General features: G+C 46.3%; 1 protein-coding gene across 1 annotated transcript; it reads left to right on the forward strand.

The window, feature by feature from the left end:
• The first annotated feature begins 96 nt into the window (after positions 1–96).
• On the forward strand, positions 97–23,837 carry RSPH6A (radial spoke head 6 homolog A). The gene is made up of 6 exons (XM_063109865.1): positions 97–773; positions 9,740–9,977; positions 17,293–18,045; positions 19,180–19,324; positions 20,322–20,439; positions 23,600–23,837. Exons 1-6 carry the CDS (start codon positions 97–99, stop codon positions 23,835–23,837), a joined length of 2,169 nt encoding a protein of 722 aa, XP_062965935.1.
• The last annotated feature ends 782 nt before the right edge of the window (positions 23,838–24,619 follow it).

Consider the following 24,619-nt stretch of genomic DNA (forward strand, 5'->3'; position numbering starts at 1 on the left):
GGGCGTCTGCCCGGCGTCTGCCCGGCGTCTGCCGGCTGGTGACTCCCGCCTGCCCGACTTCAAGCCTTCCCCCTAGACGTCCGCGCCTTTGGAACCATGGGGGACCCGCCTCCGGACCCTGAGCCCCCTTACCAGCAGCTGTCCGATCGGCGGCGCAGTCAGGACCACTCTCAGCCCCAGATGGTAGCACCCGAGGAGGTGGAGCAGATACCATTCGACGACGCCCAGATCGTGCCGCCAGAGCGGCAGGACAGTCAGGAGATCCTGGCCCAGACCAACCTCCCGGGCTGGTCATGGGGGTCAAGCCTGTCCCCACATGAGAACTTGCCCATGTCCCAGGCCTTCCAAGCCGAGGAACTGCAGATGAGTGGTATGCAGTACCCGTCCATGAGTACGGGCTATCCCTTGGAGTTCCAGACCCAACCTTACATGTATGAAAGCAGGATGCAGGCCACCGAAGGCACCGCCATCCTAATGCAGCAGCTACAAGAGGGCCAGGGCAGCCTCTTCCAGCAACTGGAGTCCACCTACCAGGACCCCAGGCCCGACTTCTTGGGCCAGTTCAGCATGTACCAGAGAGAAGACCAACTGTTCGATGAAGGCGCCCCACACGGGCCCTACGTAAGGGATGACCCTGCCCTTCATTTCTCGCCCTCTGAGCTGGGCTTCCCGCCCTTCAGTACAGAGGTGCCAGAGCCAGGGCCTCGAGAGCTGGCTGTGAAGAACGCCAAGGCCTACCTACTGCAGACCAGTATCAATTGCGACCTCAGCCTGTGAGAGGGGAACAGCAATGGGGAGGTGGGGAACCCAGACAGGGAGGGGCTCCAGCCAAGGCCCTGTCTCAGGCTGTAGGGTCTCACCAGTCAGATAGGGACTGCCTTCATGGAAAACCAGTGACTGCTCTGGGCGCCTAACTCAGCAAGAAGTCAGGGAATAAACACTAACAATGGCTAGCATTTACTTACCAGACATTGTGCCAGCACTTAACACACTAACGTCTAATTCTCACAGCTGAGATTAGCACTTCTGTTCTCCCTATTTTACAGAGGAGGAGACTGAGACCCAGAAAAGTTAGGTCATTTATCCAAGATTACACAGCAAGGATGTGACAGAGCCAGGATTCCTTTTTTTTTAATTAAACTTATTTTTTTTTTTTAATATGGCCACCAGAAAATTTAAAATTACAAATGTGGCTTGCATTTGTGGCTTCTGTTATATATATATATATATTTTTTTTTTTTAATTTTATTTTGTCGATATACAATGTGGTTGATTATTGTGGCCTATCACCAAAACCTCCCTCCCTCCTCCCTCTCCCCCCTCCCACCCAACAATGTCCTTTCTGTTTCCTTGTCGTGTCAACTTCAAGGAATTGTAATTATTATGTCTTCTTCTCCGCCCCCCCCAGTTGTTTTGTGTGTGTGTGTGTGTGTGTGTGTGTGAATTTATTTATTTTTATCTCCCACCAATAAGTGAGAACATGTGGTATTTCTCTTTCTGTGCCTGACTTGTTTCACTTAATATAATTCTCTCAAGGTCCATCCATGTTGTTGCAAATGGCAGTATTTCATTCGTTTTTATAACTGAGTAGTATTCCATTGTGTAGATATACCACATTTTCCATATCCACTCATCCGATGATGGACATTTGGGCTGGTTCCAACTCTTGGCTATTGTAAAGAGTGCTGCGATGAACATTGGGGAACAGGTATACCTTCGACTTGATGATTTCCATTCCTCTGGGTATATTCCCAGCAGTGGGATAGCTGGGTCGTATGGCAGATCTATCTGCAATTTTTTCAGGAACCTCCATACCATTTTCCATAGAGGCTGCACCATTTTGCAGTCCCACCAACAATGTATGAGAGTTCCTTTTTCTCCACAACCTCACCAGCATTTATCATTCAGAGTCTTTTGGATTTTAGCCATCCTAACTGGGGTGAGATGGTATCTCAGTGTACTTTTGATTTGCATTTCCCAGATGCTGAGTGATGCTGAGCATTTTTTCATATGTCTGTTGGCCATTTGTATATCTTCCTTAGAGAAATGCCTACTTAGCTCTTTTGCCCAGTTTTTAATTGGGTTGCTTTTTTTTTTCTTGTAAAGTTGTTTGAGTTCCTTGTATACTCTGGATATTAATCCTTTGTCAGATGTATATTTTGCAGATATTTTCTCCCACTCTGTTGGTTGTCTTTTAACTCTGTTAATTGTTTCTTTTGCTGTGCAGAAGCTCTTTAGTTTGATATAATCCCATTTGTTTATTTTTCCTTTGGTTGCCCGTGCTTTTGGGGTCATATTCATGAAGTCTGTGTCCAGTCCTATTTCCTGAAGTGTCTCTCCTATGTTTTCTTTAAGAAGTTTTATTGTTTCAAGGTGTATATTTAATTCTTTAATCCATTTCTAGTTGACTTTAGTGTATGGTGAAAGGTATGGGTCTAGTTTCACTCTCCTCCATATTGATATCCAGTTCTCCCAGCACCATTTGCTGAAGAGGCAGTCTCTTCCCCAGTGTATAGGCTTGGTGCCTTTGTCAAAGATCAGATGGCTGTAGGTGTGTGAGTTGATTTCTGGATCAGTGTGTCTGTTTTTATGCCAGTACCATACTGTTTTGGTTATTATAGCTCTGTAGTATAGTTTAAAGTCAGGTAGTGTTATGCCTCCAGCTTTATTTTTTTTACTCAGCATTGCTTTGGCTATGTGTGGTCTTTTGTTATTCCATATAAATGTCTGGATAGTTCTTTCCATTTCTGAGAAAAATGTCATTGGAATTTTGATGGGGATTGCATTGAATTTGTATATCACTTTGGGTAGTATGGACATTTTCACTATGTTGATTCTTCCAATCCAAGAGCATGGGATATCTTTCCATCTTCTTGTGTCCTCTCTAATTTCTCTCAGCAGTGGTTTGTAGTTCTCATTATAGAGATTTTTCACATCCTTGGTTAACTCAATTCCTAAGTATTTTATTTTTTTGGTGGCTATTGTAAATGGGCAGGCTTTCTTGATTTCTCTTTCTGCTTGTTCACTATTGGAGAATAGAAATGCTACTGATTTTTGTGTGTTGATTTTGTATCCTGCTACTGTGCTGAAATCATTTATCAACTCCAAGAGTTTTTTTGTAGAGGCTTTAGGCTGTTCAATATATAGGATCATGTCATCTGCAAAGAGGGACAGTTTGACTTCATCTTTTCCAATCTGGATGCCCTTTATTTCCTTCTCTTCTCTGATTGCTCTGGCTAGTACTTCCAATACTATGTTGAATAGGAGTGGTGAGAGTGGGCATCCTTGTCTAGTTCCTGTTCTTAAAGGAAAAGCTTTCAGCTTTTCCCCATTCAGGATGATACTGGCAGTGGGTTTATCATATATGGCTTTAATTATGTTGAGATACTTTCCATCTATACCTAACTTATAGAGGGGTCTTTGTCATGAATGAATGTTGAATTTTATCAAATGCTTTTTCAGCATCTATAGAAATGATCATATGGTCCTTGTGTTTAATTTTATTAATATGGTGTATCACATTTATTGATTTGCATATGTTGAACCAACCTTGCATCCCTGAGATGAATCCCACTTGGTTATGGTATATGATTTTGCATATGTGTTGCTGTGCTCTGTTAGCTAGTATTTTATTGAGGATTTTTGCATCTATATTCATCAAGGATATCAGCCTGTAGTTTTCTTTTTTGGTTATATCTTTACCTGGTTTTGGTATCAGGAGGATGTTTGCTTCAGAGAATGAGTTTGGGAGATTTGCGTCTGTTTCAATCTTTTGAAATAGTTTGTAAAGAATCGGTGTCAATTCCTCTTTGAATGTTTGGTAAAATTCTGCTGTGAATCCATCTGGTCCTGGGCTTTTCTTTGTTGGGAGCCTTCTGATAACAGCTTCAATCTCCTTTATTGTTATTGGTCTGTTCAAATTTTCTACGTCTTCATGGCTCAGTTTTGGGAGCTTGTGTGTGTCCAGAAATTTATCCATTTCCTCCAGATTTTCAAATTTGTTGGCATATAGTTGTTTATAGTAGTCTCGAATGATTCCTTGTATTTCAGATGAATCAGTTGTAATATCACCTTTTTCATTTCTAATTTTTGTTATATGAATCTTCTCTCTTCTTTTTTTTGTTAGCCATGCTAATGGTTTGTCAATTTTATTTATCTTTTGAAAAAACCAACTTTTTGATTCATTGATCTTTTGTATTGTTTTTTGGGTTTTAATTTCATTAAGTTCTGCTCTGATCTTAATGATTTCTTTCCGTCTGCTAACTTTAGGTTTGGATTCTTCTTGTATTTCTAGTTCTTTAAGGTGAAGTGTTAGGTTGTTCACTTGCCATCTTTCCATTCTTCTGAAATGAGCATTTAATGCAATAAATTTCCCCCTTAGTACTGCTTTTGCAGTATCCCACAGGTTTTGGTATGATATATCATTATTTTCATTAGTTTCAATAAATTTTTTGATTTCCTGCTTGATTTCTTCTTGGACCCATATGTCATTAAGTAGAATGCTGTTTAATTTCCATGTGTTTGTATACTTTCCAGAATTTTGTTTGTTATTGATTTCTAATTTTAATCCATTGTGATCTGAGAAAATACATGGGATAATTCCAATTTTTTTGAATTTGTTGAGACTTGATTTGTGACCTAATATGTGATCTGTTCTGGAGAATGATCCCTGTGCTGATGAGAAAAATGAATATTCTGAGGTTGTTGGACGGAATGTTCTGTAGATATCTGCCAAGTCCAATTGGTCTAGAGTATTGTTTAGATCTTGTATTTTTCTGCTGATTCTTTGCCTAGATGATCTGTCCAATATTGACAGTGGGGTGTTCAGGTCCCCTGCTATTATGGTATTAGTGTCTATTTCCTTCTTTAGGTCTAGTAGAGTTTGTTTTATAAATCTGGCTGCTCCAACATTGGGTGCATATATATTTATGATTGTTATGTCTTCTTGATGGATCAATCCCTTTATCATTATGTAGTGTCCCTCATTGTCTCTTTTTATGGTTTTTAGTTAAAAGTCTATTTTATCAGATATAAGAATAGCTACTCCAGCTCGTTTTTCTTTTCTGTTTGCATGGTAAATCTTTTTCCATCCTTTCACTCTTAGTCTATGTGAATCTTTATGGGTGAGGTGGGTCTCTTGAAGGCAGCATATAGTTGGGTCCTCCTTTTTAATCCAGTCAGCCAGTCTGTGTCTTTTGATTGGGGAATTTAAGCCTTTTACATTAAGAGTTGGTATTGAAAAGTGTTGATTTATTCCTAGCATTTTATTGATTATTGTTTGGTTGTCTTAGGTGTCTTTTGTTTCTTGCTTTCTGATTTACTGTTTGTTTCCTGTGTTTTTTGGTCCTTGGGTTGTAGATAGCATTTTTGTTTGTTTGTTTTCTCTTCATGAATGCCATTTTTATTATACTAGTGGGTTTTGATTTTTTGGGTTTTTATGGCAGTGGTAGTTATTTTTCAGGAACCAAACCCAGTACTCCCTTGAGAATTTCTTGTAAGGGTGGTCGTGTGGTGGTGAACTCCCACAGTTTTTGTTTGTCTGAGAAATACTATTTGCCCTTCATTTTGGAAGAATAGCCTTGCAGGGTAGAGTATTCTTGGCTAACAATCTCTGTCTTTTAGTATTTTGAATATATCATCCCATCCTTTCTGGCTTTTAGGGTTTGTGATGAAAAGTCTGATGTTAGTCTGATTGGGGCTCCCTTATTTGATGCTTAAAACTTGCAGCTTTTAAGATTCTCTCTTTGTCTTTGAGTTTTGCCAATTTGACTATAACATGTCTTGGAGAAGACCTTTTTGGGTTGAATACGTTTGGAGATCGTTGAGCTTCCTGGATCTGAAGATCTGTGATTTTTCCTGTACCCAGGAAGTTATTTTGTTGAACATGTTTTCAATGCAATCTCCTTTTTCCTCCCCTTCTGGAATACCTATGACTCGGATATTTGAGCGCTTAAGGTTGTCTGATATCTCTCTCAGATTTTCTTCAATGCCTTTGATTCTTTTTTCTTTTTTCTTTTGTCTGCCTGTGTTATTTCAAACAGCCCATCTTCAAGTTCAGAGGTTCTCTCTTCAACTTCCGCAAGCCTGCTGGTTAAACTCCCTGTTGTGTTTTTTATTTCGCTGAATAAATTCTTCAGTTTGGCAAGTTCTGCTACATTTTTTTTCAGGGCTTTGATTTCCTTGTACATTTCTTCTTTCAGGTCCTGTATACTTTTCCTCATTTCATCATGATGTCTAGCTGAGTTTTCTTGTATCTCATTCAATTTCCTTAGAATTATCACTTGAAATTCCTTGTCAGTCATTTCAAGGGCTTCTTGTTCTATAGGATCTAGAGCTTGAGAGTTATTATCCTTTGGTGGTGTACTTTCTTGATTTTTCGTATTTCTGGTATCCTTTCTTTGATGTTTATTCATTGTGGCAGGGGGTTTCACAGTCCACAGGTTTGACAGTATTGTCTGACTAAGATGTTGCTGTGGTTGCCAATTTGGTATGGCTATCTCAGTGACTGCTCCGTTGGCCACTAGTGCCTTGTGTGTGTGGTTGCCTCGGGTCTTGGGCCTCTCCAGGGAGCCACCTCTCTGGTCAGCTTGGACTCTGCCCGGCTGCTGGATCACGGGGTCATACCGCAGGATGTGTGGTCTCTGCTGAGCTTCCACCTCCCGTGCTGGACTTCTCCCTGTTCCGTGCACTCTGGCCTGGCCTGCTGGGATGCGCCGAGGCACCACAGAGCGTGTGGTCTCTGCAAAGCTTCCCCTTCCCCTGCAGAATGTCTCCCTGCTCTGTGCACGCTAGGCTGGGCTTGGGATGAAGCCGGGTGGTGGCGGTGAAGCCTACCTGCTGCTGGATCATGCAGCGGCGGCACCCCCACAGGGTGTGTGGACTCTATGGAGCTTCTATCTCCCTTGCTGGTTGACTCTGTGCTCCGTACGGATTGGGCCGGGCTGCTGGATCGTGCGGCAGCAGTGTGGTTCCCGTGGAGTTCCCACCTCCCCTGCTGGACATCTCCCTGCTTCAAGCGCAGTAGGCCAGGCTGGGAATGGAGCCGGGTGCCTGCAGTGAAGCCTACCTGCTGGATCATGCAGTGGTGGCCCCACAGGGTGTGTGGTTTCTGTGGAGCCTCCGCCTCCCCTGCCAGATGTCTCCCCACTCTGTGTGCACTGGGCTGGGCTGGGAACGGAGCCAAGTGGTGGTGGTGAAGCCTATCAGCTGGATCGTGCGACGGTGGCCCTGCAGGGCATGTGTTCTCCGCAGAGCTTCTGCCTCCCCTGCTGGACGTCTCCCCATTCCGTATGCACTTGATGTTATGTTTTTATACTTTAAATCGGTTGATTTGTGGGGGAGAGTGATGCTAGGGACTGTCTATTCCGCCATCTTGACCGGAAGTCGAGAGCCAGGATTCCTGAACAAATGATTTGGCTCCTGAAGCCCCGTTCTTATCCACTACACTTCCCTGTCTGAGACAGTTACTTGCCAAACCACTTAGCTGAAGTCACAATACGCTTCTCAGCTCCATTAGGCTCTAGTGAAGCTCACATTCTAGGAAGAGAATGGATAATCAACCTAGAGGATAAGGTGATAATAAGGGCTAAGGTGAAAAATAAGGAAGGGTAAGGGGGATAGGGAGTGCATGTTAAATAGTGTGAGGTCAGGAAAGGCCTCTCTGAGGAGGTAACATTTGGTCAGGACCTGAAGGAAGTGCAGGAGAGCACCTTGCAGATAACTGGAGGAAGAGTAGTCCAGGTATAGGGCACAGCAAATGCAAAGGCTTCAAGGAGCAGTAAGGAGGCTGGTGTGTCTGGAACTAAGGAAGAGGGAGAGTGGGAGGAAATGAGGCTGATGAAGTAATGGGTCTTGCTAAAGTGTAAAGCTGACCCTATCACTCCCATGCTCAGAACCTGCTATGGTTCCCATTACCCTCAAGAGGAAGTTCAGCTCCTCACCACAGCCACCAGAGCCCTCTGTGTGGTTCAGCCTCTGCCCAATGTCCAAACTTCATTTCTAGTCACTACCTGCTCCTACCTCAGATCCTAGAACTTAGTCAAAATTAACCTCTTGCTGTTCCCCAACAAATCCTAGCTCTTGGGAGTTTCAAGTTCCCTTCTTGAAAAGCCCTAGCTAAGTCTCCCTTCTTCTTACCCTTCCCAACTTCAGTGATGGCCCTCCACCACACCCAAGACTGCTGACAAGGTAGTTTCCACACAACGGAAGGTTACACATACGTACTTTGAAATCAGGTCAACGTAGTTTCAAATGCTGACTGTGGCATCATTGTGTGACCTCATCACCTCAACTTTTCTCCGCCTCAGTTTCCTTATGTGGAGAATGGGGATTGTTCCTCAGATGTACGGTTGTGATGAGGATTCAACATTGCTCTCAAGTGCCCAGCTTGGTGCCCAGCTTAGGTGAATGGAAGTGACACTATTGTCACTCTGGCCTCCTCTACTCCCACAACCCCCCTCCTTACTCCACTCCTGCCACATTGAACCTTCTCAGTGTTGTTCCATGGTAGGCATACCCCCATGTCAAGGCCTTCACACAATTGTATCATCTGCAAACCATGACAGATTTGCTTTTTGCTTTCTAATCCTCATATATTTTCTTTCTTTTTCATGCCTTATTGCATTGGCTGTGATCCCCAGTACAGTATTAAATAGAAGTGGTGAAAGCAGTTATCCTGGTTTCCAGTCTCAGGGGAAAATACTCAGTTTTTCACCATTATGTTTGATGTGTGCTGTAGGTTACTTGTGGCTACACTTTATAAGATTATAAAAAATTGCCTTCTATTCCTAGTTTGTTACAAGTTTTTTTTTTTTTTTTTTCTTCTTTATTTTTTTTATTTATTTTTTTTTTTTGGACAAGTTTTAAAAAAATTACGAATGGTAAAAAAATTATGAATGGGTGTTGAATGTTATCAAAATTTCTCTGCACCTATAATGTGATCTTGTGTATCTCCTTTAACATTAACATACTAAAAAAACACATTAACATACTAAACATGATTATATTATTCTATTGTCAGTCCAGTCTTGCATTCCTATTATTAGCTCAGTTTAATCATGGTGTGTCATACTTTTTAGAAATTGCTGGATGCCATTTGCTAATATATATATACATATTTTTAAAGATGACCGGTAAGGGGATCTTAACCCTTGACTTGGTGTTGTCAGCACCACGCTCTCCCAAGTGAGCCACGGGCCAGCCCCTCATTTGCTAATAGTTTGCTTAGGATTTTGGCATCTATATTCCTAAATGAGATCAGCATGGAATTTTCCTTTCTCCTAATGTCCTTGAGTTTTGGTATCAAGATTAGGTTAGACTCATAAAAGATTCTAAGGCCTATGCAGTAGCTGTTCCCTCTGACTGAAACCCTCTTCCCCCCAAAATCTGCATAGGTTGCCCCCTCCCTTCATTGAGATCTCAACTTAAATGTCACCTTTGACAGGCCTTCCCAGGCCTCCCTATTTAAAATTGTAAACCATCTCCAGTCGCTGGTCCTCCCAGTCCCCATTCTCTCCTTTGCCTCCACAGTAGTTACTACCCCATGCCTGACACACTTTATATTTTTCATGTTTGATTCATATCTGTTTCCATCGTCAAAATATCAGCTCCACCAGGGCAGGGACCTCTTCTGTTCCCCACTGTGTCCCCAGCACTAGGCACAGGGCCAGGCACGTAGCAGCAAGCTCAGTGAGCTGAATGAACGATGTCCTCCACGTCCCACTCCCCCCGCGGGAGGCAGGTATGAGCACCTGGTGAACCTGCTGACCAAGATCCTGAACCAGCGGCCCGAGGACCCCTTGTCCATCCTGGAGTCACTGAACCGCACCACCCAGCGGGAGTGGTTCCAGCCCAAGCTGGACACACTGCGGGACGACCCCGAGATGCAACCCACCTACGAAATGGCGGAGAAGCAGAAGGCACTGTTCCTCCGGAGCGGAGGCGGCGGAGAGGGCGAACCGGAGGTGGAGGAGGAGGCGGTGAGTGTGCCCGCGGGCAGAGGCAGCGGCAGCGCCCGTGGGGCGCGGCACGTCGGGGGGCGGGGAGCAGAGCAGCGCACGACCCCGGAAGGGAAAAGATTTCAGTGTCGTGTGCACAGCGGGTGGCGATGGCGGGGCCGAGTCACAAAGAGCCTCGAACGCCAAGCAAAGGGACTTGGGCTTTCTCCCGAGGCCACTGGAAAGCCATGGAAGGGTTTGACGCAGAGGAAAGAGCTCAGCTCTGCCTTTTACAACAACGACTCCTGCTGCCACGTGGAGGTGGAGGCCGGTCTCTCTCCTACCGTCCCCTTTTTATATCCCTTCAGAAAATAATTCAGCCCTGCAGAATTTCTGTGAAACTCGCTGCCTACCCGAGTCTCTCAGCCCTGGGTCAATTGCTCCCTGTCCGCCAGCCTCAGTTTCCTCGTTTATAAGTCGAGGCCAACTAAGAACTCTTTCATCCATGACCCATTAACATTCTACCATCCTCAGAATATTTAATTCCACGATCCCATGTTTCCAAATTGGACGATGCTTAAAATTTGAGAGAAGTGTTCTTTCACCCTTTCCACAAACTTTTGTCTGTCTGTCTTTGCTGGCTGGCCAGCACAGAGATCCAGACCCTGACCTCGGTGTTATCTCCCTCTAACCAATTCACGAACTTTTGTTAAGGACTCTTTGCTTACGATTCTGACACCTCCTAGGTTCCCTGCTAAAATATTTAGGAGCATTGTCTCCTTTTATCCCTGAAACAACCCTGTAAGGCAAGTGCTATTTATGGTTCTCATTTTATAGAGGAAGATACTAAGGCTCAGAGGGCAAGAAACTAGGAAGTGCCGAAGACAGGACTGGGAAGGCAGGACCATGACCTCGAAAGCCAGTGCTGTAACCTCTACCCCACTTGCAGGTGCTGCTGTTGGTCTGCGTTTGCTTCTGTGCTTCTGAGATTCTAGGATTCCCGCGACAGTGCGTTGGGATGGGGGAAGAACGCAGGAACCAGTTTGACAAGTGAATGTAGTCCTTGGGTGAGCAGAGTGTAGATGGGAATCCAAGTCTTAGTCACGAAGGACAGCTGTTACCTGAGAATATGGTTTTAAATTTCAGACGGCTGCTCTCTCCTTGAGGGGCCCCACGCCCTCAGAACTGCACCTACCACCTAACACCAAGCCCTGCTCCTCAGGACGCCTGGTCCCCAGAGGCCTGCCCTCATACAACTCCACGTAGCTGAAGGCTCCCCACCCTTAGAACGTCTTGTCCCTGGAGGCCCCAACCCTCTTAAAACTTGCAGCTGGAGTTGTTAATTTGGAGTCTGCAGAAAGGCAAGATTGTAAGCTTATGTGACCTGTGCATGATTCTAGGAAGAGATTCATAGAAAAATCCATGATTCGGCATTTTGCCTTTATTTTTGTCTGGTGTGAGTCAAGGCTCTTCTTTCTCTCGTTTTCTCTCTCTTCCAGATGTCTAGCCATGATCCCCAACAGCATTTATGGAATAATCTCATATGTACTTGGGTCTGTTCCTGGCTCCTCTGTTCTGTACCTTTGCACAGGAAAGGCTTCCTGCTCTAGGACTCCCCTTTACTGTGTAGCAGCTGCACAGCAAGTGTTGCTATTCCGGTAGCATCAATCTCCCCATCACTGCACCTCTGTTTTGAAAAGTTCCTGACTATCCTCGCATTTATAATTTAGAATAACTTTAGTACTATTTTGGTACATTCTGAAAACTAACAACTTATTTGTTTAACAACATAGGTCACTTTAAGTTAGGAAATAGATGATGTCAGAGAAATAGAGACAAGTGGCTTTGACAAGAAAGACATTTTTGTCACACATAATAGGTGCAAACAGTCTAAGAGTGGCAACGTGGCTCCCCAGTGAAGAGGCACAGAAGGCTCTCTTCTCCCCTCATCCCCAACCTCCCTCCCTGTCTCTAAAACAGGAGGGCAGTTTTCAGCATCATAGTACCCTGGGTATAAATCCCATCTCTTTCCAATGCAGTCAGTAAGACTTGCTTTTGGTTGCAAGTTCTTGATAAAACAGCCCAAGCAATTCAGCAAAACATTTAATTACCTCACTTTACCAATGGGTCTGGACGTGGGCAGAGTTGGTGCAGAATCTCTGTGTGGTCGTGAAGAATCCCAGCTCTTTCCTCTCCTCTGTTCTGCCTTCTTCATCTTGTTGATATTTAGTCCTTGAGTTTGCTACTTTATGTTCAAAAAATGGCTTCTGTTGCCCCAGACATCTTAAGCCCACACCAGTGCCCCAACAAGGGAAGGAGGGAGATTTTCCTCGTACGTGTCTCCTTTTTTTTTTTTTTTCTTCTTAAAAGATGACCGGTGAGGGGATCTTCACCCTTGACTTGGTGTTGTCAGCACCACACTCTCCCAAGTGAGGCACCAGCCGTCCCTATATAGGATCTGAACCCGTGGCCTTGGTGTTATCAGCACCACACTCTCCCAAGTGAGCCATGGGCTGGCCCTGTGTCTCCTTTTTTAAAAAAATCAGGCAAGCAAAAGTTTCCCAGAAGCCCCTAGAAAATTCCACTTGCATCTCATTGGCCAGAATTGGGTCACATGGCCATTCCCAGCTGCAAGAGAGGCTGGGAAAGTAGCTGTTGAGCTTCTCCGGGGGAAGGCAGGCAATGGAGAAGGGGTTTGGGGATGGTGCTGGCAGTGACTGACCCAAAGGCAAGGATGTGGCTGGACATCAGGCATGGCTTGGAATTGGTGACCCCAATGCCCATGTTTCACCTCTGCCCCTCTCTCCTCCCCTGCCTCCTCTGCTTTCTCTTCAGACCAGCTTGTCCTGCCACATGCAGGATATGACCATCCCACAGTCTTGAATCCACTTTTTAAAAATTCCATCCAGTTGCCACTAGGAAATCTTTCCTCCCAGAACATAGATAGGATTTTCCTGGTAACTGGAAGGGAGAAAGAGCAAGAAAGATTCTGATCACAGGAAGCAGAGGGGCATTGTAGAGTAGAGGCTATGAATATGTTCTCTAGAGTCAGACCAACCTGGATTCAAACTTAGCCATACCAAAAAAATAATGTCTGGGCAGGGGGATGTGATCTGTACTTTCTCTCCATCCAGTCACATAAAGCAGAGTCTGATCTATCATTTTGGGTAATTGTCCATTCCTGCTCCAATCAACGAGGCTAGAAGAGCGGGGTGATATTATTTAAACGTGAGTGATGAGGTCACACCATTGCCATGTGTGGATGGGTGGGGGCGATTCCCAGAAAGAAGGTGATGGCCACTGGCTCGTGGGCCTTGCTCATACCTCAGAGAGTTTACTGCACCCACTCCCTAATCGTTCCTCCTGGCCACAGGATGGTGAGTCCATTAAGTTTTGACACTGCCTCCTGAGTTGCTGATGTCAACATCAACTAGGCAAACGAGCTTCTGCATTGTGTTTAAGATGAAGAGAAACTTCCAGAATCACTTTAAAAATAATAATCCTCCTACTACAGAGCATTCGTCAAAGTATGCTATGTCAAGATGTGGTAATAAACAACCCAGCAATCTCACCTGCCCATCAAGGGTTGCCAATGGGCTTTGCTCATTAGTCACTTGGGAACCCAGGGCAATGGAGGCCCCCTTGTGACACAGGCTTCCATGGTTGCAGAAGAGATAAAGGAAGGCACAGCAAACCCCACATGTGTTCTTACAGCTTCGGTCCAGGTGTGATGTGTGTCTCTTTCACTGCCATTTCAAGTGGTCAGAGCAAGTGACATGGCTGCTCCTGAGTTCAGCAGGGTGGGATGTATAATCCCCTGTAGGGAGGGACTTCAAGCATTTGCGAACAATGTATAGTTTAGCAGGCACAGGAAGAAGATGAAATAAATTGTTCTTTTTAACACTGTGCTCGAAATTGAGCTTTTAATTCTGGTGGTTAGCTCAGTTAGAGTGCAGCCTTATAACACCAAGGTCATCATGGATTCAGATTCCTGTACTCACTAGCTGCCAAAAAAAAATTTTTTTTTTTTTTAGCTTTTAAAAAAGTTTAGAATGCAGTATATACCTTTAGGAAAAACCTCAGCATGCTTGTCAACAAGTTCTTTACATCAAAAGGTACAATCATTCATTTTCACACTAATGGTCTGTTAAGGGTTGATTTGTGTCCCCCAAAATTCATATAATGAAGTCCTAACCCACCACACAGTACCTTATAATGTAACTTATTTGGAAATAGGATCATTGCAGATGTAATTAGTTAAATTTAGGGGGCTGGCTGGTTAGCTCAATTGGTTAGAGCGTGGTGTTGTAACACCAAGGTCAAGGGTTCAGGTCCCTATCTAGCCCAGTGAGGACCTACATGCAGCAGGAAGCCCCCAGGCTCCTGAACAGGGGTCAGGGGACCCAAGGGCCTCAGCCGCACTCCCTGCCGTCTGCAACCAGACCAGCCCTGCCCCCCAGCCTCCATTTCCTACCCCCCTCCCACCAGCCCCCCCACTGCCCTACAACATCTTTGAGTGTAAAAAATAATAATAATAATAATAAATAAAATTTTTTTTAAAGTGTCAGATCCCCGTGCCAGTGGGCCCCCCCACAAAAAAAACCAAAGGAAAAGTAAATAGATGAGGTCATCCTGGAATGACGTGGGCCTCTAATCCAATATGACTGGTGTCCTTAGAAAAAGGGGAAATTTAGACACAGAGACACACACAGGGAGAAAGTTATGTAAAGATGAATGCAGAGATTGGAGTATTGCTTCTATAAGGCAAGGAAGACCAAAGATTGCCAGCAAACCACCAGCAAGTAGGAGGAGGCATAAAACAGATCATCTCTCACAGCCCTCAGAAGGAACTAGCCCTGCCAACACCTTGGCCTCACACTTCTAGGCTCCAGAACTGTGAGAAAATAAATTTCTGTTGTTTAAGCCACCCAGTTTGTGATACTTTGTTATGGCAGCCCTAGCAAAGTAACATACCATCTTTTTTATAATTTCTGTAATTCTCTGAATAGTGTTTTAGTGCATTTGAAACAAGAGACAAATAGTCTTTAGTATACCTAACAAACATGAACAATTAAATGTATTAGCTCTAGAATTCTCTCATTCAAGAAAAGTTGCCAGTGGCTTGGATGATCATATAAAGGAACGGGAGAAAACGTGTTTACTTTGAAACTTTTATTACCTCGAGTTTTCAGTTGCTTGTCGGCAATCATCATTGTACCTTTTTTTTTTTGGCAGCTGGCTGGTATAGGGACCTGAACCCTTGACCTTGGTGTTAACAACACCATGTTCTAACCAAATGAGCTAACCGGCCAGCCCATCGTACTTTCTACAAGCTGTCCACAGTCCATAAGTGAGAAACTCATCTCTTTGATCTTATTTTCTCCCCGATTTAAGGGGAGCTTACATGTTTTTTGTTTTGTTTTGTTGTTTTTTCTCTTTTTATAAATTTTTCTTTGTTACATGTTTTCTTTAAGCACATGTAAACTTTTTCTCCTAGACCAAGCTACAAGAAGTGAAGGAGTTAGTTAAAATAAAGTGGGGGGAGGAGGATTTATCATAAAGACTCAAGGCATTTCTCAGAATCGGGGGAGTCAGGTAGGCCTCAGGAATGGACCTAAGTTTATCAGCATCTACCTTTGCTCTGATGCTCCACACCTGCCTGTTTCATTTTTTTCTTTCTGTCTTCAAACTGATTTCCATTGTCTCTCCATGCACCGAGCAGAAGAGAATCACCCACTGTGGCTGTCACACACAGAGGCTGGCCCCTGTATTAGTTTCCTCTGGCTTTTATAACAAATTACCACGAACATGGTGGCTTAAGATGACACAATGCATTATCTCACAGTTCGGGAGCTCGAAATCCACAATGGGTCTCACTGAGCTAAAATCACTGTGTGGGAAGGGTTGTGTTCCTTTTGGAGCCTCTAGGAGAGAATCCATTTCCTTGCCTTTTCCAGCTTCTAGAGGCCACCCATATTCCTTCCTCCTGGTCCCTTCCTTGAAAGCCAGCAGTGTGGCATCATCAAATCTTCCTCTGCCTCTGACTCCTGCTCTGTCTTCCCATCTCCTTCCCTGACTCTCCTGCCTCCCACTTTCATTTATGGGGACCCTTGTGATTCCAGCGAGCCAGGATAGTCCAGGATAATCTTTCCATCTCAAGATCCTTAACTTAATCACATCTGTAAAGACCCTTTTGCCATGTGAGGATCCACAGGTCCAGGGATTGGGACATGGGCATCATCGGGGCAGGTAGTGGTGTCATTATTCCCCATTCCACAGCCCCTTTCTCTCCATTCTGATTTCAAATTCTGCCAAGAGAGCATATGGTCTCCCTGGTTTGTGCCATGTGTTTACCTGGCCCAGTCAGATTGCTGAGGGCAGTTCACGCTGATCTATGAGGAAGGACCTTGTCTGTTTTGTGGTCTGATATATCTCAGTGTCTAGCCTGAAGCTGGCACCCACTGGGTCTTTAATAAAGATTTCTGGACCAATTGAATGAAAAAGTGTCAGGGACAGCCTTGTGGCCACATGGATGTGGGGGTGACAGGCATTTCCCCAAGAAAGGGAAGTGCATTGGTTTGTGGCCTGCACAGATCACACCCCAACCCTAGATGTACATTTAACTTCTTCCCCTGACTTCTGGGCCAAAACCCCACTGGAATCTAGTCTCAGCCGTAGACTTGTTCTCACTTCCTTTCTGGGCCCCTTTCTTCTCTCTCTCTCTCTCTCTTTCTCTCTCTCTCTCCCCCCCTCTGACTTTGTGAACAAAGTGGTTAGTGAAGAAAAGGGAATGGGGGCAGAACTTCTCAAAACCATCCTCCAGCATCATTGATTCCTTGGTTCAAAACCTGTCTCTTCCCTTAATTTGCTGTGTGACTTAGAGTATGTGTTAGGAGTGCATTCAGTGGCAAGTAACAGAAAACATGCCTGAAAGTGCCTTCTCTGTCCCATAGAACAAAAAGGCCAGGGCAGGTAAGGCAGATCAGCCATGCCACTGGGGATCAAGCATTTTCCACTTTCAGCTCCTCCACCATTAGGGTATGGGACTACACTTTGTCTCCATGTGTTGCCTCATGGTCCCAAAATAGCTGCTGTGGTTCCAGATCTCACATCCTATTCCAGGCAGAAAGAAGTGGGGAGGATGAAGGACAAAGGATTTTCTCAAAGTGTGGTTTGCCCTTTTCTTTTCCATCAGGGGACATCCTCTCCAAGGACTTCCCCTACATCTCCCGGGGCAGAATTGGCTGCCTGAGCAGCTGAGTTACAGAGTATTTTAGGTCTCTTGACTCTAGAAAAGCCAGGCTAGGGAGCAGGGCTTCAGCTTCCTTCCCTCTGACCTCCACCCCACCCCGTGCAGACTGAGACAGCGGTGCCCAACGTCATGGAGACAGCCTTCTACTTCGAGCAGGCCGGCGTGGGTCTCAGTTCGGACGAGAGTTTCCGTATCTTCCTGGCCCTGAAGCAGCTGGTGGAGCAGCAGCCCATCCACACGTGCCGCTTCTGGGGCAAGGTCCTGGGGCTCCGCCGCAGCTACCTGGTGGCCGAGGTGGAGTTCCGGGAGGGCGAGGAGGAGGAGGCGGAGGAGACGGTGGAGGGCAGCGAGGTCACGGAGGCGCACGGCGAGGAGGAGGGCGACGAGGACGAGGAGAAGGTCGTGGACATCGTGCCCAAGCCCACGTGGAAGCCGCCGCCCGTCCCCCCCAGGGAGGAGAGCCGCTCGGGCGCCAACAAGTACCTGTACTTCGTGTGCAACGAGCCGGGCCGGCCGTGGACGCGGCTGCCCCACGTCACGCCGGCCCAGATCGTGGCCGCCCGCAAGATCAAGAAGTTCTTCACCGGCCACCTGGACGCGCCGGTCACCAGCTTCCCGCCCTTCCCGGGCAACGAGGCCAGCTACCTGCGGGCCCAGATCGCCCGCATCTCGGCCGCCACGCACGTCAGCCCTCTCGGCTTCTACCAGTTTGCAGAGGAGGAGGGAGATGAGGAGGACGAGGGAGGCGCCGGGCGCGACTCCTACGAGGAGAACCCCGACTTCGAGGGCATCCCGGTGCTGGAGCTGGTCGACTCCATGGCCAACTGGGTGCACCACGTGCAGCACATCCTGCCGCAGGTGAGGGCCGGGGGGCTCCGGTGTGAGCCCGCAAGTTTGATATCAAACTCTTCCTCTCTGCTAGGCCGTGTGCTAGACGATATGCATTCACTCGTTCCTTCATCCGTCCATTCATTAATGCGACAGATATTGGTTGACAATCCATCCTGTGTCAGAAACCTCTGGGGTTAGATGCGTTTTGGAGTTCAGAATTTTTCAGGTTAAAAGAGGTGATGGGTGCACATACCATACGTTATGCAACACCTCAGGCAAGGGCAAGGGCAGCCCATATTCAAACACCTCAGCATTTCTGCAGCAAAACTGAATAACCTCTTATCAGCTCAGATCAGGTTTGCTACCATATGACTTCTGAAAAACTTTTGGTTTTCACAGCTTTTTTGGATTTTTGAATTGAGTAGAAGAGATTATGGACCTGCACGTATTGAGTGCCTAGTGTGTCCCGACTTTATGTATTTATTCAGTCAATAAAGCTCCTGCTGTGTGCTAGGAACTTTAATCAATTCATTCAATAAACAGTTATCGACTCTACAATATTTTATGGAATCCAAATAACTCCTTTTGAGATCAGCACAATCATTATTCCCATTTCATTGCTGATGACACAGAAGTCTGCTCTATGCTGTGCACTTATGTTCATTCATTCATTCAGCACTTTTTGTCTCTTGAGTATCTCATGTAACCCAATAACAATCCAATGAGAGAGGTACCCATGACATCCCCGTTTCACAGATGAGGAAACGGAGGATCATATGGGCTGCCAAATGCCAGCTGCACAAGGGCAAAGATTTTGGGGTCTCTTTTCTGAAGGATGTATCCCCAGCACCTAGGGCAGTGCTTGCATATAATAGGTGCTCATTAAATACATGATAAATGGGTCAATGAATGGATTAATGTATGAATGGAGGTCATGCAGTCAGTGGGAGGCAGGAGTCTCTACCTAACTACAACAGTTCTCTTGGCCCATTCTCCCCCTCCACTTACCTGTGTGACTAACCCTGTCTTCCTGCACATACCTAGATCGCTAATGACAGGGCCAGTGCTCCAGGGTCCTGCTCAGCCCCTTTACTGCCTCCCAGGGCACAGGCTGGGCTTTGTCCCCTGGGGGTGCCACCTGACCTTTCCCCCACCCCCCAGGGCCGCTGCAGTTGGGTGAACCCTCTGCAGAAATCAGAGGAAGAAGAGGAGCTGGGGGAGGAGGAAGAAAAAGCAGATGAGGTGTTGGAGGAGGTGGAGCAGGAGGTTGGGCCCCCACTGCTGACGCCGCTCTCAGAAGATGCAGGTAAGGGTCCTCCTCATCTTGCACCCACCAGCCTTCGGGGGTGGGGAAGGAATGCAGGGGCAACGGGACTGCTGGTAGTCATGTGTCTGATCTACTTCTCCAAGCCTCAGTTGCTGTCTCTTCCATAAAATGGGCATCACAGGGCTGGCCCGGTGGCTCACTCAGGAGAGTGCAGTGCTGATAACACCAAGGCCACGGGTTCGGATCCCATATAGGGATGGCCCGTGGCTCACTTGGGAGAGCGTGGTGCTGACAACACCAAGTCAAGGGTTAAGATCCCCTTACCGGCCATCTTTAGAAAAATGGGCATCACAACAGTTCCTCCCTCATGGGGTTATGGGAATGCCCATGCTGTGAGCCATGTCTGGCACATGCAATGGCCCAGATCTCAGGATATAGTATTTTGAGTCCCACATGGGCTTGAGGGAGAGAAAGATAATTAAGGAGCCCTTCCGAGAGGAGGTGGGACTTGAGCTGGATTTTGGATGAATGGACAGGAATTTCCTGAGGTTGGGGCCTCACACACCTGGAGGAAAAAGGATAGAGGGGATGGGAAGTGGGAAGAGACTGGATTTGTACCCAGATTCTGTGAGCCTGGAGCCTGTGCCCTGCCCTTTGCACCCTGGTCCAAACTGATAACCAAACTGGGAGTAGAATCACAACAGCTGGCCTGTCTGGGTGCCCTGCTACGTGCCAGGCACTATCACCAGGCCGAACTGCCATCCTGCAAGGGAAGTGAATGTGTATCCCCATTTCCTAAATGTGGTCACTGAGGCTTAGACAGGTGAAGTGGCTTTCTGGAGCCAAACAGCAAGAGAATGGTCTGGAACCAGAGTTGGAACCCAGAAACCCATGCTATCAGTTGTTACAGCTCCCTTCATGCTCCTCCAGTCCTCCCTCTTTGCCCCCTTCCTTCCTTCTCTACACCTCCCCTCCAAGGGGCTGTGCAGGAGTGGGGGCCCCCTGACCTCGCTGCCCCTCTCTCCCCTCCCCCCAGAAATAATGCACCTGTCACCCTGGACCGCCCGCCTGTCCTGCAGCCTCAGCCCGCAGTATTCCGTGGCCGTCGTGCGTTCCAACCTCTGGCCCGGGGCCTACGCCTATGCCAGGGGCAAGTAAGCTTCTCCCAGTCCCTCCCAGCAGTAGACTCCCTTAGGACTTCTTAGGGCCTGGTCAGGCCGGGCAACTCACCAGGATGGGCAGAGAGTGGGAGGACCCCCTTCAGGAAGCCCCCGGGACTGATCCCCTCACTTAGCTCCCAGGGGTCTCACTGGGGCTAAAATGAGAAATCCCAGACCAAGGATGTGAGTCCCTTGGATGAGAGAATGGAGGATCAGAGAGGGGAAGGGACTGGTCTAGGGTCACACAGCACATGCTGGATTCAAACTTGGATCTCCGCCCCCTGGCCATAGAGGCGGAGTCTCAAGCGGGTGGGGGTGGGGTGCCCGCTGGCAAACTCCTTCCCTGGGTCCCCTGGACAGTTCTTCCAAATTTGAAGGGTCTTCTCCTTATGGGGCAGAGTTCTTCCCCACCAGAATCCCCCGCCAGTGGCTCCCAAAAGCTTGACAAGCCGAAGTCACCCTGCATCCTCCCACTCCAGTTACGTACTCCCCACAGCCCCTCAGCCTCCCTCGCCAGGCACATCCCAACCTTTCTGCACAGCCACAAGAGGGCGCCGTCGGAAGCCAGGGGAGCGGGCGCACCGACCGGCTCTGTCCACAAGGTGGCAGGACGATTTTTTTTTCAGAGATCCTTACCCCTTTTAAAAAAAAAAAGCCAATCAAATTTAGCGTGGGCGGGGGGAAGGGGGATTGTGTAACAACTTTAGTGACAGTAATTAATCAGTTCTGATAACCCACTACCATCGGACCAGCCAGATTTCCCTTTTTGATGTCGATGTGAACCTGTACTGTATGTATTCTCGTATGATTCACAGTCGCGGTAGGATTCCGTATAACTTTGATACTTTAACCCCACTCTTGGCAATTCTTTTTTCTGCTCCAGAGGCTGGGAAGAGTCACGCTTGCTTTTACCAGCCCCGCTTCTTCTGGCCACGCCCTAATTTGCCAACATCCCTGTGAAAGCAAAATATCCAAACTTGGAGCTCTGTGCGCCCACCCACCCACCCATTCAACCGCCTCCCATCCACCACCCACTCATTCACACCCATCCATCCATCTGTTTTCTTTATAAAAGACTCTTAAATGTCACCATTTGCCAGCTGTGTGCTGGACCCCAAGCTCTTTGTTGAAAAGACAGATATGGCTCCGTCCCTGGGAGCAGGCAGAGGAAGCATAAGCGTCAATCATAGGACACACCCTCCGCCCCTCCCGCCAAATATCCTATTACAAACTAAGTAGTACCACTGCGACAGTGGAGGGACAAATGACAATTTATAACTGTCATGTCTTGAGGAAATCAGGGAAAAGACCGTTTTCCTGGGGAAAACAGTCTTTGATCTGAATTCTCTGGGGAAAGAAAGAGATAATAGGGAAAAGCAGGTGTAAGGGACATTCTAGACCAGAGCTTCCCAAACTGTGAGTGTGTAGGACTCACCTGGAGAATCTGGTTAAGATGCAGAGTCTGGTTCCATGGGTCTGGGATGGAGCCTGAGATTCTGCATTTGTAGCAAGCTCCCAGGTGATGGCATAGCCACTGGTTCAAGGGCCACATGAGCCAGGACAGGTAGGGATTGGGAGGCTTCCAAGGAAGCTGTACATTTGAAACCTCTGAGGAAGGCCTGGAGGAAAACAATTCTCTTGGGAATGTAAAAATAAGATCAAAATAAGACTGCTCCTCTATGGCAAGCAAACTCTGCATCCTCTCTCTCTCTCTCTCTTTCTCTCTCTCTCTGCCTGAACCCCCCCAACCCCACCACTTCTCTCCACCTCTCTACCTATCTTCATGTCTCCCTGTCTCTTAGTCTCCTCTCTTTTCTCCCATTTACTCCTCTTTCCTTCTCTGGTTAAAATTCTGGAGAGAGGTCGATTTGGCAGGGTTAGGACCTGACCAATTACCTCCTCGTTTTTCAATCTCCTCCCATTATAATGTAGGCACCATGGCAGGCATTTTTGTCTAATTTGCTTACTGCTGCGTCCCCAGCATCTAGACCATTTTATTTATGTTCAGCATACATAAAATATGACCCACATATGTAATCTAAAATTTTATTTTTCTTTCTTTTTTGCATCTGACCGGTACAGGGACCTGAATAATTTAAAATTTTCTAGTAGCCATGTTCAAAAAGTAAAAATAAACAGGCAAAATTAATTTTAATATATTTTATTTGCTCCCAAATATCTAGAATACTACAATTACAATATGAAATCAATAATGTAAAAATTATTAATGAGCTATTTTACATTCTTTGTTTCATACTAAGTCTTCAGAATCTAAGTGTATTTTCCACTCCATTTGGATGCTAAATTTTCTTTTCTTTTCTTTTCTTTTTTTTTTTTGGTGGCTGTCCAGTACAGAGATCCAAACCCCTGACTTTTGTGTTACAACACCATGCTCTATCCAACTGAGTTAACCAGCCAGTCCTGGATGCTAAGTTTTCATTAGAAATACTTGACCTGTATTCAGACTTCACAACATTTACAGTTGAAATAGTAGATTTTATGTACCCAAGTTGTTCAAGACATACTTAGAAATTACCCAGTAACCAAACTGAATGTCAGTTTTATTTAAACTGAAATTAATTAAAACTAAATAAAATTCACTCCACCCAATAACATCAGAATACACATTCTTCTCTAGTGCACATGGAACATTCTACAGGACAGACCATATGCTGAGTCATAAAACAAGTCTCAATAATTTTAAAAGGACTGAAATCATACAAAATGTGTTCTCTGGCCACATTGAAATGAATTTAGAAATCAATAACAGAAGGTAATCTTGGAAATTCACAAATATGTGAAAAGGAAACAACATACTCATAAACAAGTAATGGGTCAAAGAAGAAATCACAAGAGAAATTAGAAAATTCAATGTAATTTAAAATCCAGTTCTTCAGTCACACTAGCTGCGTTTCAAACGCTCCATAGGCACACATGCTGTCGGACCAGGTAACTCTAGACATGGCTTGGCACAGAGTAGGTGCTCAGTAAATATTTGTTGAGCGAACAAATGAACAGAGAAACCTGGAAGGCACATTTCACCCTACCACCCACAACTCTGCAGTCATGCTATGCCCACACTGGGCCCCATTTAAGGAAAACCCATGCTAGGCCCTTCGAGGGAGAATTTCACAGTCTCTTGGTGCCTCTCCAGGAAGTTTGAGAATATCTACATTGGCTGGGGCCACAAGTACAGCCCGGAGAACTTCAACCCTGCGCTGCCAGCCCCCATTCAGCATGAGTACCCCAGCGGCCCAGAGATCATGGAGATGAGTGACCCCACAGTGGAGGAGGAGCAGGCCCTCAAGACTGCCCAGGAGCAGGCTCTGGCCGCTGCAGAGGAGGAGGAGGAGGATGAGGAGGAAGATGAGGATGAGGACCTGGATGACTGAAGCCCTATAGCCCCTTTCCCTAAACAGGTAGATAGCAATTTTTCCCTTAGACATAGTTAGTTATGGATTGTATTTTCATTGTTGGTTTGCTTCCTGCCCCTGGAGGGCAGGGATAGAAGAGGAAGACGGCTGCTCCAAATAAAGTTTCCGTGTGGCATTATGGCCAAGTCATTCATTTGTTCATGTTTGTTGACATGGAATCCAAGCCAGGGCTGCTGGGCTCTGCTCCCGGCACAGACATTGCCTGGCAGAGGTCTCTCCTATCTGTTTCATGTATTCCATCTCTACATCAGAAAAGTTGTTGAAGTGCTTCCTGTGAGCCCGACCCAGTGCTCGGGACAGACAGAGAGGTGACCAAGCAGCCCCAGCCCTGTCTTCCTGGGGCCCACATGCTATAGGGGAAACAGACTTGTACCCAGACAATGACAACCCAGATGGGGGAGCCCAGAGGATTGATAGATCTCCTGAGCTGACTCTTTTTTTTTTTTTTTTTTTTGGTGGCTGGCTGGTACAGGGATTGAACCCTGGACCTTGGTGTTATCAGCACCAGCTCCTACCAACTGAGTTAACTGGCCAGTCCCTGAGCTGACTTTTAAAGGGTCAAAAAAAGAATGGGGAAAGACATTCCAATCATAGGGAACAGCATGTGCAAAGACCTGGGGCAAGAGAGAGTATGATGTGTTGGGGTAGTTTCTCAAACCTCATTTTAGGTGGCACATTAGCATGAGGGGTCAGTGGTGAGAGATGAGATTGGAAAGAGGTTGGCAAGAGCCAGATTATTC

Source organism: Cynocephalus volans, chromosome 10 (assembly GCF_027409185.1).
Source record: "Cynocephalus volans isolate mCynVol1 chromosome 10, mCynVol1.pri, whole genome shotgun sequence".
NCBI classification, from domain to species: domain Eukaryota; kingdom Metazoa; phylum Chordata; class Mammalia; order Dermoptera; family Cynocephalidae; genus Cynocephalus; species Cynocephalus volans.